The sequence below is a fragment of the Cebus imitator genome, unplaced genomic scaffold (genome assembly GCF_001604975.1).
Source record: "Cebus imitator isolate Cc_AM_T3 unplaced genomic scaffold, Cebus_imitator-1.0 Scaffold32, whole genome shotgun sequence".
Lineage (NCBI taxonomy): Eukaryota > Metazoa > Chordata > Mammalia > Primates > Cebidae > Cebus > Cebus imitator.
Window position 1 is genome coordinate 8,479,815 of NW_016107347.1, and position 14,739 is coordinate 8,494,553.

The following is a 14,739-nucleotide window of genomic DNA, read 5'->3' on the forward strand; positions in this document are numbered from 1 at the left end:
ACAGAGTTGACTTTGTCACCCAGGCTGGAGTGCAATGGCATGATCTCCCCTCACTGCAAGCCTTGCCTCTTGGACTCAAGCAAACCACCCACCTCAGCCTCCCAAGTAGTTGGGACTAAAGGCGCATGCCACCATACCCAGCTAATTTTTTTGTATTTTTGCAGAGATGGGGTTTCACATGTTGCCCAGGCTGATCTTGAACACCTGGACTCAAGGGATCCTCCTGCCTTGGTGTCCCAAAATGCTAGAATTACAGGCATGAGCCACTGCATCCGGCCCTCATCAAATGGCTTTTGTAAGCCAGTTAATGCAAAGTACCTAGCATTGTTTAGTTTAGTACCTGACACATAGGTGGCAAATAATATTTTCCATTTTTTAAAAACTTCCTTAAGAATTTAGTGCCTGGCAGATATATTTGCCATTCATAGCTTTATCAATACAGATAGTGTAGGGAACAAAAAGCTGAGAAGTCAAATATTGGAGAGACTTTATGAGATACCTGCCACAGGCTTCCTTAGCTTATCTTCCTTTCTTATCTTTTCCATTGACATGAGTGCTTTTTTCCAGTTCAGAGGACGGGGAGAATGTAGATACAAGTCAAGGGTAGCTGGTAATGAAGTAATTCTAAGAGGTCTAATTAGGGTCTCCTTAATTTCAAATTGAGATTATCTTGGTAAGCTTATGTGTTCTGAGACATGGCTTAATGTGGCGGGAAGGTCCCAGCTCAGACACTTAACCTCAGACTTGATACCATCTCTAGTTGAATCCCATAACTGCCACATCTCTTTGAGATCCTTAGTAGTGACTAAGTCAAAACTAAATCTGGAGCCAGGCAAATGTTCTGCCTTGTCAGCATTTTTGTTTTTCTTGTATAATTTAAAGATCAGTATTTTCTAGGAATCTGCACTAGACTCCTTCCTTCCTTTCTTATATATAGGATTTAACCCCTAATCACAACGTTTGAGTTTGTAAAGTTGGACATGTTTATTTTGGGAGGTCCAGTTAAATTAAAGGAATTGCCCAAGGAGCTAGAACCTCTAGCCTCTTTAGTTCCCGTTTAAGATTTTCTTTGTTATATCGCACTGGATTGGCAATAGACCATTTCTTAATTTTTCTTGGGTGGAAAATCCTTTGTGGTAAGATGTTTATTTGATACATGTGTATGTGACAAAACATATGCAAGTAAAGGTTATATTAAAAAGGTAAGACGGTAATGTTAAGAATACATTTTGAATATTTAAATGTGTTATTTATAGCCTACTTACATTACAGACCTATGTATTACAAGCAAGAAAAATAAAGGTGTTGAATTCTTAATCAGTAATTTAGGGATAGCTCATAGTTCTTCTAGAGGTCTGGATAATAATTTCTCTTGTCTTTTCCTTCTGAAAACCAGAATCCCAGTAAGGAATGTGAGCCTTATCGAAGAAATGAAGACAAACCAATTGCTCCTTGTGGAGCTATTGCCAACAGCATGTTTAATGGTATGATATAGATACAAATATAGACATATATAATGAGGACAGTTTGCATAATTTCATTACAGATTTGATAGTTTAGTAAACATGAATAAAATTGAGAAACTCAAACATGTAAGACATAAGTTGAGTATTGAATGGGGTATTATAATGCTTTGTGATTTTGTTTTGAGCATACTTGTATTTTAGGATGGATTTCTGTCTCTGAGAAGAAAGAAGCAGAAACATTCTCCTAACCTTCCTATTTCATATAACTTAAAATAAAAGTTAGGCTGACCTTCCCACTGACTTTATTTTTATCATCGAAAAGGAGCTATAGTTGATTATTTAGAGCAGCACAATCTGATAGAAATATAATGTGAGCTGTAAATAAAAGTCCTGTAGGTAATTTTAAATTTTCTAATAGTCATATTTAAAACTGTATAAAGAAACAAGTGAAATTAATTTTAGTAGTACATTTTAACACAGTATATCCAAGGTATTATCATTTCAGCATATAATACTATATAAAAGTTGAGATGCTTCATACTCTAATTGTTTGTACTAAGTCTTTGATATCTGATGTGTATTGTACACTTATAGAACATACTCATTTGGACCAACCATATTTCAAGGACTCCGTAGCCCCGTGTGCCAGGTGGCTGTTGTATTACACAATGTAGGCAGAGGAATAGATCAGCAAGAAGCTATTAGAGATGCATTATTGAAAGGAAGGAAGGAAAGGCAGATTTACCTTGCAATTATAGTTGGGTTAATATTAAAACATTTGATCTTAGTGCATGTCAGCTAGCCATATGGGTAAGTGAATTAGAACTCTGTTAAGGGGAGAGAAGTCCTTCTAGAATTATAAAGTTACCATAGTTAATCCACATAGGAATCAATAACAGATGTATATCATATGCCTACTCTTTCACAACCATATTTGGAAGCAAATATCGGATCTTTATTTCTCATAGAGTTAAGCAGATGCCATGAGTTTTCAAGAGATGTTTAGTAATGTCTTCCTTTTCTTGTGTTTAGATACATTAGAATTGTTTCTCATTGGCAATGATTCTTACCCTATGCCTATCGCTTTGAAAAAGAAAGGTATTGCTTGGTGGACAGATAAAAATGTGAAATTCAGAAATCCCCCTGGAGGAGACAAACTAGAAGAACGATTTAAAGGTAAAACATTCCTAATATCCCTTAAAAAAAAAAAAACTAGGAGTTTTTTGTTTTTTTGTTTTTTTGTTTTTTTCAGATGGAGCCTCCCTCTGTTGCCAGACTGGAGTGCAATGGCACGATCTTGGCTCACTGCAACCTCCGCCTCTCAGGTTCAAGTGAACCTCCTGCCTCAGCGTCCCAAGTAGCTGGGACTACAGGCACATGCCACCACACCCAGCTAATTTTTTGTATTTTTAGTAGAGAACGGGGTTCTTTTGACGTAGCGATCCGCCCACCTCGGCCTCCCAAAGTACTGGGATTATAGGCGTGAGCCACTGTGCCTGGCCATAAATTAGGAGTTTTAAATTTTCTGTTTTTAGAATCTTAAAGTTTATGCTTTGAAAAACACAATTTTTCTTCGTCAGCTCCATACCAAGTTAGTTAAATGTTGTAATGTACTAAAATTCTAAAGGAAATGTATACTTTTAATTATGAATTCAGTTTCTGTGGTGTCTTATAAGCATTTCAGTTTTAATATTTTAAAATTGCAGCAAAGCTTCTTTTGAATAAACCCGTATTTATTATCCAAATTTACTTGTTTCCCTACTACTTTAATTGCACAATGTAATATTTATCTCCTCATCCCTTCCCCATTCCTTTTAAGGTACAACAAAGCCTGTGAACTGGCTTAAGCCAGTTTACATGCTGGATTCGGACGCAGATAATAATGGATTCATAAATGAGGATTTTATTGTTTGGATGCGTACTGCAGCATTACCTACTTTTCGCAAGTTATATCGTCTTATAGAACGGAAAAGTGATTTACACCCAACATTACCAGCTGGCAGATACTATTTGAATATCACATACAGTATCCTTTTTTGGCTAGGCATACAGATTCATAGAGCTTAAAAGGAGTCTTGTCCAACCTTGTATCTGTTGTGTGTCATATTACTTTGTGCCTTAGTTTTGGTCTCTGTGTTTTTACAGAAGTATGTGTGGTATATATGAGAATGTATTTTTAAATTTATATCTTCTAGAAATGTCTTCAATTTGCATATACTTGGTACTAGTGTTTGAAGCATATTGTTTGGTAAAATTACTTAAAATGTAGATGCTTGATTTATTAACAACCTAGATATTTTTATTTTACAAGGGAGATTGTAATTGGACTTAATGTAAAGGCCAATAAGTGTACCTAAAACTAAGTATTGAGTGGTACTGGGCTGTTTTAATATATATTTTTAGATAGTAAAAATCAATGGATGTGTTGATTTATATTAACGTAATTGTTAATGATTTTGATCTATTGATAGTATCAAAACATGGTATTATTAGCTGTATTTTTCCACATTAATAAGTTCACATTCAGTAATGATAAATACATTTATTCCACTCTATGTGTTAACACTGTGCTGAGTATTTTCCACTCATTATTTAATTCAGGCAGCAGCATATCTCCCCATTATAGACCAGAATATAGGAACATTGAGCACTTAGGTAACTTACCTGACATTACACAGGTAATGATAATAAGAATTGGGGTTCATAACCAGGCTGTTGACTCCAAAGGCCATAGTTTTACTCTCAGCTACCAACATAGGCAGCATCTCAGCTAGTTCACTCAGTTACACCAACTCATATCTGCATAGATGCAGTCTTTTTTAGAAGGAAAATACTCAGTAATTTCTTTTATTCTAAACAATCTTTGCATCTTTTAATCTAGAGCCTATATTTTACATACACTGTGAGTGAAGAGATTTTCCAGTATTAGAATCTTAAATGTTTGCTGCTCTTTGCATTTTTAATTTTCATAATCCAAATGAGTCATAATCCAAATGCATTTTGGTTTTTAAATGGATTAGTAAATGGTTAAATTAATAGACCCAATTTCAAAATAAGGTTTTTTTGAATTCTAGTCCCTTGATGTTACACCTGAATACACAAGTAAATATGGCCTGCTATGGCAGCTGAAAGTGACCGAAATTTTTGAAACTAAATCCACATTGGAGCAATTTTGGACAGACAGACCCAGTTCAAGTGCTGGTAGAAAGTACATTATGCTGAGAAGGCAGTCAAACTAGAGAACAGCTCTGTTAAAATTAGCACCCAGAAGATCTCTAGAGAGTAAGGGCAAATTTAGCAACCTGTAGCCTAGAGCACAATGAAGGGAAGTCTGTGGAGCACTGAGAAATTCTCAGTTGACAGACTATTTCCATACAGGAAGCCTGCAGCAGGGTCCCAGCTTTGAAAGAACTATTTAAAAGAATGAGTGGTGTATCGCAGATTGAGAGGACTTGGTAAGACAGGAATTTGGACCTGCAAAATATCAAGGGTTAATTATCAATATTAGGTATAAAGTGGTAATTAAATACTGGCATGAAGGCAGAAGCCTGTTTCTTTCAGGTTGGGATACTGAGAGAGAGCCTAGCATGGGTAATTTGATACTGTATCCCACAGAATGTTGGGTTAGCTAGAGCCCTTCAGATCATTCCTACCTTAGTTTAGGGTTGATTTAAGAAGTTAGAACTGAACCTGCCATTTGGAGTTAGGGACCCATAGGGACCCATCTTTCGGGATGGAAAGTTGAAGAAACTGGAGAAACAGATAGGGTCTAACCCTGGACTCAAAAGGTGCTTTTGAAAAAGTTGTAAACTTTTTGCATGGCGACTTGCAAAAGTCTCCTTCTGTCTTCTTCGCTACCTTATCTCTTACAAAATCCTAGAACTGGTCCATGTAGATAATTCATCTAGTACACAGGTGCCCTATTTCCTAAATCTCCTTAACAACCCACCCTTCACTTCCACTGTTTTAGCTGTCAGTCACAGAGTGAGTTTTGCCATTGCTCCAAATCAGCAAGTTAAAACTTTGTTATCACACTTTTTGACCTTTTGGCCAGAGCCTTTTTATAGTCTCATAACTGCACTCTTGCTTCATGTGCTCTTTGAGTTCACAGAGACTTCTAGTCCTTGATTTTTCATTTTCCCCTGGTCTGTCAGTCTCCTCTTCTTGTGTGGGCTTCATTGTTCATTGAAGTATTTTTTTCACATTGCATTCCTTTGAGGTCTTTTGCACCTCCCATGTAATGAGAGCAAAAGCGCCTAGAAACTGCATGACCTTTAAATTTGTTTGATTTGGTAAAATATTTTGGCTTTTACTTCTAACATTTAATTTGCTAAATCAGCCTTTCAAGATAATATAATTTTTATTTGTGATTTAGAACATAGGAGTAAGGTACCTGTATATCCTAGAATTACACAAATGAATTACTAACAATTAAATGGCAGCTTTCACAATTGTATTTTAAACATCAAGTAACCAGAGATGGAAAAATCTTCCTATACCCTCTTCAGATTACCCTGTACATTATTTTGATGGACGAAAACGGATGATCTTGAGCACTATTTCATGGATGGGAGGAAAAAATCCGTTTTTGGGGATTGCTTACATCGCTGTTGGATCCATCTCCTTCCTTCTGGGAGTTGTACTGCTAGTAATTAATCATAAATATAGAAACAGTAGTAATACAGCTGACATTACCATTTAATTTTATATCATGAAAGCAAATTATCTGCATGTGCATCAAGGCCAATTCTATTCAACCTATCTTTTGAATGCTGATGTCTGGTTAGTATGTCATTTTGAAGTTGGCACATAACTTAAAAAAAAAAAAAAAAACAGTCTTTGTCCTTTGCTTCTTCCCTATGGATGACTTCTGAAAATATATGACGGGTATAAAAAAAATTAGCTATATTGATCATATCAACACTGTAACTGCTGAAATGGCATTCTAATGTTAGCTTTTTATTGGGACAAGCCACATGATGCATAGAGCCTCTTTCATGTGACTTGTGTCTACTGCTTAAATGTTTATGCTGTGTTGATGATATTATATTGACATATGATGATGTATATGTGTATGTATTTTGTGGAGAAAGGGATTACATGAGTATAATGACTTGCTAATCTTTCAGGATTCAGAGAAAGATGAAGAAAGACTGTATCTAAATAAAACACTTCATCATTTTCATGTGTGTAAATGCTTAAAGTACCAACTTTGTTGAGATGGTTCATGTATCCAATTTATTCAGTACAGTTCTTTGTCAAGTTTAGCTTTGATTTCAAAGGACATGCTTACCTTGTCTAGCATAGGAATTAATGCTCATGTCTATAGTGGTTGGGTAGGTCCTGCATAGGAGAATTTAAAAATTCCTCTTTTGTTTGGTTAAATGTTGCAGTTAGGAACCCCAACTGACTTGGAATGTTTTTATATGTAATTATTTCCCTTGAAGCTTATACTTTATAAGGGAAGAAAGAGTACAGGTGAGTTGGGAAAACTGCTTGGCAGACCTTCATCTTCTGCTTAAACTGTAAACCACATGTAAATGCTTAATGGAGACTGTTTGCATTCTTGTGGTATTTAACATTCAGAAAATTACTTCGGCTTTGGAAATACCTCAGGCTGTTTTTTTATTTTGCAGGTAAGTGTTTTGACTTAAGTACTAATATTCCAGAAATTTTTGAAAACAGAAACCTTAATTTCCTATGTATTTCATTCCACTTTTGCATATAGGTCAAATAGCAATGTGTACACACATTCTTTTTAGTTAAGGCACCAATTGTTTTGGTTGGTTTTCCTAAGATATACTTTAAAAAGATGTTCTATAAATTTCCTAATTAAATTATGGGGATTTTGGAGTATGTACATGATAAATTATAATATATATATATGGTTGAAGTTATTTTACTTTTTACTGACTGGAATTATTTTAATATTCCTTATCGAATAAATGCTGTAACTTTTTTTGTTATGGAACTTAAAGTTCCAGTTAAAAACAAGTTTTCCACATGCATGAAAATGTATGTATTAATCAGAGGTGGCTTAATTACATTGAAATTGCTTTTTTTTTTTTTTTTTTACTGAAATAACTCATGTTTGTGTAGAAGAATGCCTGTTTATTCAGAGTTTATATTTTCCTTCAGTTATATTTTAAATCAAAAGGTCTGGGTAATGTATACTTTAGATTAATATATGCTTTTTAAAAAAAAACAAAAAACCATGTAATGATTAATAGTGGAAATGTGCCACACTTGTCAAGTTTTATATAGCATATGAAATTCAGTTACAAGAATGTGTATTTCATAATGACTTTTAACTGGTAAAAATATTACTTGCACAAAGTACTTGATGTATGGTTATCCTGAAATTTCAGAGTATATGGTGTGTTATTTGTCTAAAAATAGTCTTTGTTTTGTCAGTCCTTTGGAATGTTATTTATTCTGAAAATTGTCCCTCTTGCACTTGGCAGTTTATTTTCTGGGATACATTGTTGGGGGAGACGAGTTTCTGCCAATCTTTCCAGATTGAGTCTGTGCTGTTTAAGGAGGACTACCATCCTGCAACTCTTTTCTAATTGAGGGACAGAGGATGTCGCAAAAGAAAGGTTGAAGAGCCCTTTCAGCACTTTCTCATCTGTGGAGACGATGGAATCTTAAAATACATTTGGAGTTTTATCTGTTTTACAAGTACATTGATAGCCTAAGTTCCTCCTGTTTTCTGCTGTTTGATCTCTAAGGAACTGCTGTTGCTAAATGTGAAGAGTATGGAACAGTCATATGGTCTCTGTGAAACGTTGGGGGAGGGATGACATTTCTTTTTCTTGCAGGCTTTATGCTTAAATGTCATAGTCAGCTTTCAAAGAATCATGTTGTGTTTTAAATGCACTCTGCTTAAGTAGAAGACATTGAAGGATGCATTAATTTTCAGGAACTATTTTGAATTATGAAAAGATTCCCAATTGAAGAAATTATTCATTAAGTAAAAGCTAAATTCATTGAAATCATAAGGCATTTTAAGGATAAATTGATAAAAATAGCTGTGTACTACTAATTAATAGAAAATTGAAAATCATTCAACCAAGAGAAGAGTCAAGTGAATATCATTTGTTTATTGGCTAGTGAGTTTCTTTGTAACTTGGTTTTATTAAATGATAATATTCTGTTAGTGTGTCCTATGTTAATAAAAATGAACAAAATTAATTTTGCTATGTTCAGGCGTCTTGATAAAGTAACAGTGCCCCAGTGTTGTTGCTTATGTTTAGCACTGAATTTTAACACAGGGTCGGTAAGTCCAGGTTTTAACTTCTTCATGCCTGGATGGGAGAAAATATAAATTTAGATTTAGCAAATATGAATTGCTAAATCAATTCATATTTGTATTAATTACTGTGATAACATTAACCATCTGCTCTTACCAGGAATTGGTCAGATTGTCATCTGAGCTACAGTTACACTGGCTAAGTTTGGTATTAGATCAAGGGGAATGTCCAGTAAACAGAAAGAGAGGTAAGGATGATGAAAATAATGAATTGGGGTACACAAGAAAAACCCAAGTAAGGAGGAGCAGCTGAGAGATAGGGTCAGCGAATGTGGTTCAGCCTGCTACCTCTTGTCTTTATAGAAACATTGCCTTAGAATTATTGTATGACACTTTTTTTGTTGGTTAAGCTGTAAAGTTTTGTTCTTCGTGAACCTTTGAGGGGAGAGTGGAGGGAGTAAGGAAGTGATCCTTTTACAAGAATTTTGATGCGTAAATATCTGTTGTAGAGTTTGGATGATCTAGAAAAGTGTTTTAGAACCCCTTTTTATCCCATGCACCATTCAGTAAACATAAAAATCACAATTCTGCTAATGTCATTTGGAACTTCACAATAAATACCTTGTCTAAAAACAAATCAGACCATGGTGGCCTTATTTCCTTTTATATATCTATAATATTTATCAAAGTAACATGTGTACACAGTTTAAAAAAAAATAAATAGTAAGTTCTAAAGACTTTATGATGAAAAATAGTAGTCCCTGCCTGAACTTTCCTTACCTCTCAGGGGCAATCACTTTGACTCCAAACGTTGTTTCTTCTGTTACTTATCTTAGTGTAGCTAAAGAGTATGGCTATTCTGTTGTTTGATTTAACAATTTTAGACAATACTGTCTTCTCAGTAATGTTACATGATGATTTAGCTCTCTAACACACATACTTTGCCTTCTATTATATAGTTACATTATAATATTTAATAAATGTATTTGCTATTATTTAATTATGACTATCAACATTGTATACTCTAGGGCAACAGTAACATGATTTTCTTTTGCATAATTTTATTTTCCTGGAATTAATAATTGCCTCATTTTAAACATTTATATAACTTTCTACAAATGTACCTTAAAAATTTTCCAACTTCTCTGTCAGGTCTGCCATGTTCCCATCCACTAGTTTGAAGGGTTTTTGTACTGATTCAGATAGTGTCCCCGTTTTTACTAGAGAGGTCTCTGCTGCAGTTGTCCTTCTATGCCAGTCTGTACGGTTGCTCTCTTGGCCTGTTATACAGCGATGATTCCATGACCTCCCTTTGTCATCCTCCTGTGTTGGACTTCCCGTTTCCTAGTTTACTTGGTTTATTAGAGCACTTCCTAAAACACTTAGAGCTTCCTAAGAAAGTTGAGTTTTCTACAAAAAATTAGCTGGGCATGGTGGTGCGTGCCTGTAATCCCAGCAACTCAGGAGGCTGAGGCAGGAGAATTGCCTGAAGCCAGGAGGCAGAGGTTGCGGTGAGCTGAGATCGCGCCATTGCACTCCAGCCTGGGTAACATGAGGGAAACTCCCAAAAAAAAAAAAAAAAAAAAAAAAAAGCTAAGTTTTCTGAGTTCTTAAATGTCTAAAATACCCTTTTCTAAACTCACATTTCATTGATAGTTTGACTACACATAAAATTTTAAGTTAAAAATAAGCTTCTCTCAGCATCTTGAAGGCATTGCTCCACTCTTGTCTAGCTTCCATCGTTAATTTTGAGAAATTTGAACTTAGATGTTGAACTTCTAGATTGGTGCTTAATTTTCTTCTCTTTTTCTCCAGTTTTGGTGGTATTATCTCCTTTCTAGAAAAATTACTTAATTTGATCTTGTAACATCTTCCTTATATTGAATTTGTAGCATATTTCTAAAAATATTTTAACATCTAGAACTTCTTTCATTTCCATTGTGTTTCCAAAGTATCCTTAGTTCATAGATAACATACCATATTTTTCTGAGCATATAATATATATGAATATGTATTATATATAAATATGTATCATTACTTTTGTTTACTGCTCTGTTAACACCACGGGTTTTTTGTTGCTTTTTGTAATTTATTTTTTCTCTTGTATATATAGGTGAATTTCCTCTTAATTCTGGCTGGTCTTGGCAACATATGAGTAGATCCCAAAGCACTATTCGAAAGCTCTGTGTTTGTGGGCAATGCTTGACAAATGATGGGCTTCACTAGCAAAGTGCAATTCAGTGAATTATGTGTTACTCTATTCATGATTTTTTTAAAAATAATAAATAGTTTTAGGTCAGCATCCATAAGTAGACCATTTTTTTTTTTTTTTTGAGATGGGGTCTCACTTCATTGCTAGGCTGGAGTGCAGTGGTCTGATGCTCACTGCAGCCTCCACCTCCCAGGTTCAAGCAATTCTCCTGCCTTAGCCTCCCAAGTAGCTGGGGCTACAGGTGTGCATCACCATGCCCAGCTAATTTTTGCACTTTTAATAGAGACAGTGTTTCACCATGTTGGCCAGGCTGGTCTCAATCTCTTGACCTCGTGATCCACCTGCCGCGGCCTCCCAAAGTGCTGGGATTACAGGCGTGAGCCACCACACCCGGCCAAGTAGACCATATTTTGAGAAGCCCTGTGTTACGGAATCACTGGTAGGGAGCCAGTCTTTCCTTTGGCTAGAGGTCTTTTCTCTGGGGATATTCATTTTCTCTAGGGAAGAATTTTTTAGTCTTTTGCAGAAGTAAGGGGACTTCCTTGTCCTCCATCTCATCTACTTATTTCCACTTCACACGTATTTTCTTTTATCTGTCGCTCCCTATATTTCTTCCATGTAATTCTCTCCCGTTTATTCCTCCAGACAAAAATTCTGTGGTTTTCTACCTGTGGGAGACAGTGATGGAAGTGAGAGATCATATTTTTATGGCTAAGAGGTGTAGGGCAGAGGACTTTGGGGATCAGGCCATTCTGTTGTATATGATTTCAACTAGTCATTTTTAGGCCTAGACTCTCTGCTGTAACTTTTACCTCCAAATCTGAGCTTCTCAGGGGTTTTGGAATCAGTCAGAATGCTTCTCACTGGTATCCACCTTGTACTTCCTCTAGATTGCAGCTTTCTCTGTTCAGTTCAGTCATATTTCATCTGCCTTCAGTTTTCCAGAAATTTGTTGAAATCATTTGTCTGTTGCTGCCTCCTCTCTATTCAAATTTTGGGCTCATATCTTTTAAAATTGTTTTTCAGATTATCATATGGTAAATTTTACTTTTATTTTAGTAGCATAGAGTTTTGTGAGTTTTAACACCAGAGTTAAAGAGAAGTACCATCACTCCCCCAAAAACTCCTTATACTACCCCTTTATAGTCATTCACCCTTTCCCCACTCATAACCCCCAATTCGTTTTCTATCCGCATGATTTTATCTTCTAGAAAGTTGTAAATAGAATCATTACATATGTAACCTTTGAAACAGGGTTCTTTTCTTCAGTGTAATGCCTCTGAGATTCATCCAGTACGACGTGTCTTATTGATAATTTTTCTCATACCTTTTTAATTTCTTTGATTTTACTGTAGTAGGAAGGAGGAGAGAGAAACTTGTGGGGCCAATCTACTATCTTAAGTCAGAAACACCTTGAAGCAAATATACCCTTCACCTTTTGGTGGTTTTATAATGTTTTTAAAAATCTTAAAAGATAAACTTGTTATATACTTTAAATGGTATTAATAGGAACTTGTCTGTTTGTATATCACAGGCTTCTCTATCTAGGGCAATGTTGAAAAAGGTTGAACTCCCCTTACATCTCTTTCAAGCTTGTTAGGTCACTTTATTTCAAGCACAGCATTGCAGACAATAGTTTTACAAATATTTGTCAAATTGCACTTAACTCCCCCTCCCCACACCCCCGACTATCAGTGGTATAAAATAACACCAGGGTGTGTTGTGTTTCCTTTTCACAACAAAGCTTGTGAAACAGTATGTGGTTTATATTTTCTTGTCATCTTCAACTTTGGTCAGGGTCAGACTTTGACCTCACGATTACACTGTTTTACTATGTTGACTGTCACCTGTGTCTGAAAGATTCAGTAGAAAAAGTATGGGTTTCAGAAGTAGGCTGATACAGCTCCTCTACTTATACAATCTACCTTGCAAGTGTTCAATCTTCTAAGCCATTTACTATTTCCTGGTCTGTAAAATAGGGACTTTAGTATCCATATGACAGATTTTGTTTTGAGCAACAAAGAAAGTGACAGATAAAAAGCATTTAGCACAAAGCATAGAAAAATAGACATTCAGCAAATAGTTCTCATTCTTTTCTCTCAAATCAAGTGAACTCTTAAATTGAGCTTTTTGCTCCATTTGAGAGGTATTTTCCTTCCCTCTCTGTCTTAAAGCATGTGGCTTCTGTGAATGACTCTCCTGATTTTATCCCCCTTATCTGTTCCTTAGTCTCCTTTGTATATTCCTTAATTATGCTAACCATATAAAATGTTGGATGTCCTTTGAGATTGTGTTCTGTGCCTTTAAGTTACAGTTCTCCCCAAACAATCTTAAGTACCTTATTGTTAGATATAGTGAACTTCAAGTTTCTTTTGAAAGAATTAGTATGTCAGTATGTTCAGCTGTCTTATTTTTTAATTCTCCATTTTAAAGTTTAACTTCCTGTTTCTCTGCGCCCCCTTGCCTCTAGTTTTGGTAAACAACTTTCCCACCAGTTCTAATCAGTAGTTTATATCTGTTTCCCTGGTCACCTGCTTTGACCTGAGTCACCCCTGGTCACCTGCTCTGACTGTCCTTCTTGCCAAACTACCTACTCACCATTCAGGCTCGTACTCCTGCTCTCTTTAAAAATAGGCAGTTGGAATTAGCTTAGACTCTGCAGTCTAACCCTAGCCAATAGGGGAAGGACACAGCAGTAGAGGCTACCTGCATCAGGAATAAGAACCCCTTTCCCTCCCTTGTCCAGGTGTGCACTCGCCATTGCTCCATTTGTGAGATATACCCTTCTATAGAAGTAAATTGCCTTACTGAGGAAATTTATATTTGAGTGCTACTTCTTTTGTGGCAAAAAAAAAAAAAAAAAAGTCCTAATGGAGAGAGAAAGACTAACAGGGACCAGGAAGTTGGAGAGAGTGAGACAGAGTCAGAGAGAGAGAAAGGGAGAGAGAAAAAACTAGAAAAATTCAAGATGGCCATGGGGGCATGCCTTTTCACAAGAGAGAACCAGAGACCATCCCACCTCAAGAGGACTGGGTCCCCGTACAGGTCACCAATTGTTATATGTAAATTTTTGATGCCACAAAATAAGTTGGCCATCCCTTTACCCTAGCTTTCCATCAACACAATAAAAAAGAAAAAGAAAAATTGAAAAAAAAGAAGTGCCTCACATGGGTCCTTTAATCCTCATGTTTATATAAACACTATTGTAGTTACCAAGTAAATTTAAAGCCTGAGATCAAATAGCTGCAGAATTTAAGTCAATATTTTCATAGGTGACAATTAATAAAAATGTAAATTAAATAAATTTCATCTATTATGATCAGTGGTTTTTTAATTACACCAGAAATGTCAAAGGGATAGCAGAACAACTAAGTCAAGACATGTTAAGGAAGTTTGAAGATAAAAAAATATATATATAAAAATTCAAGATGGGGGATTGTTAGATATAGTGAACTCCAAGATTCTCTTTAAAGAATCAGCATGTCGGTATGTTCAGCTCCCTTACTCTTTAATTCTCCATTTTAAAGCTTAACTTCCTGGTACTCTGTGCCCCCTTGCTTCTAGTTTCGGTAAACAACTTTCTCACCAGTTCTAATCAGTAGTTCACATCTGTTTCCCTGGTCATCTGCCTTCACCTGAGTCACCCCTGGTCACACGCTCTGACCTGTCTCGTAACTGTCCTTGCTGCCAAACTACCCACCCCACCACTCCAGCTCATACTTCTGCTCTCTTTAAAATAGTCAATCAGAATTAGCTTAGACTATGTGGTCTAACCCTAGCCAATAGGGGAAGGACACAGCAGTAGGGGC

The 14,739-nt window shown here is 35.8% G+C and overlaps 1 protein-coding gene across 1 annotated transcript in view; it reads left to right on the forward strand.

Annotated features, from left to right (window-relative positions):
• Positions 1–7,616, forward strand: part of TMEM30A (transmembrane protein 30A) — a 34,742-nt gene extending 27,126 nt beyond the window's left edge. Inside the window, exons 4-7 of the mRNA XM_017524331.2 lie at positions 1,397–1,484; positions 2,499–2,642; positions 3,286–3,492; positions 5,975–7,616. Coding sequence (XP_017379820.1) covers positions 1,397–1,484; positions 2,499–2,642; positions 3,286–3,492; positions 5,975–6,168 — 633 coding nt within the window. The 3' untranslated portion in view covers positions 6,169–7,616. The remainder of the gene's footprint in view (positions 1–1,396; positions 1,485–2,498; positions 2,643–3,285; positions 3,493–5,974) is intronic.
• The last annotated feature ends 7,123 nt before the right edge of the window (positions 7,617–14,739 follow it).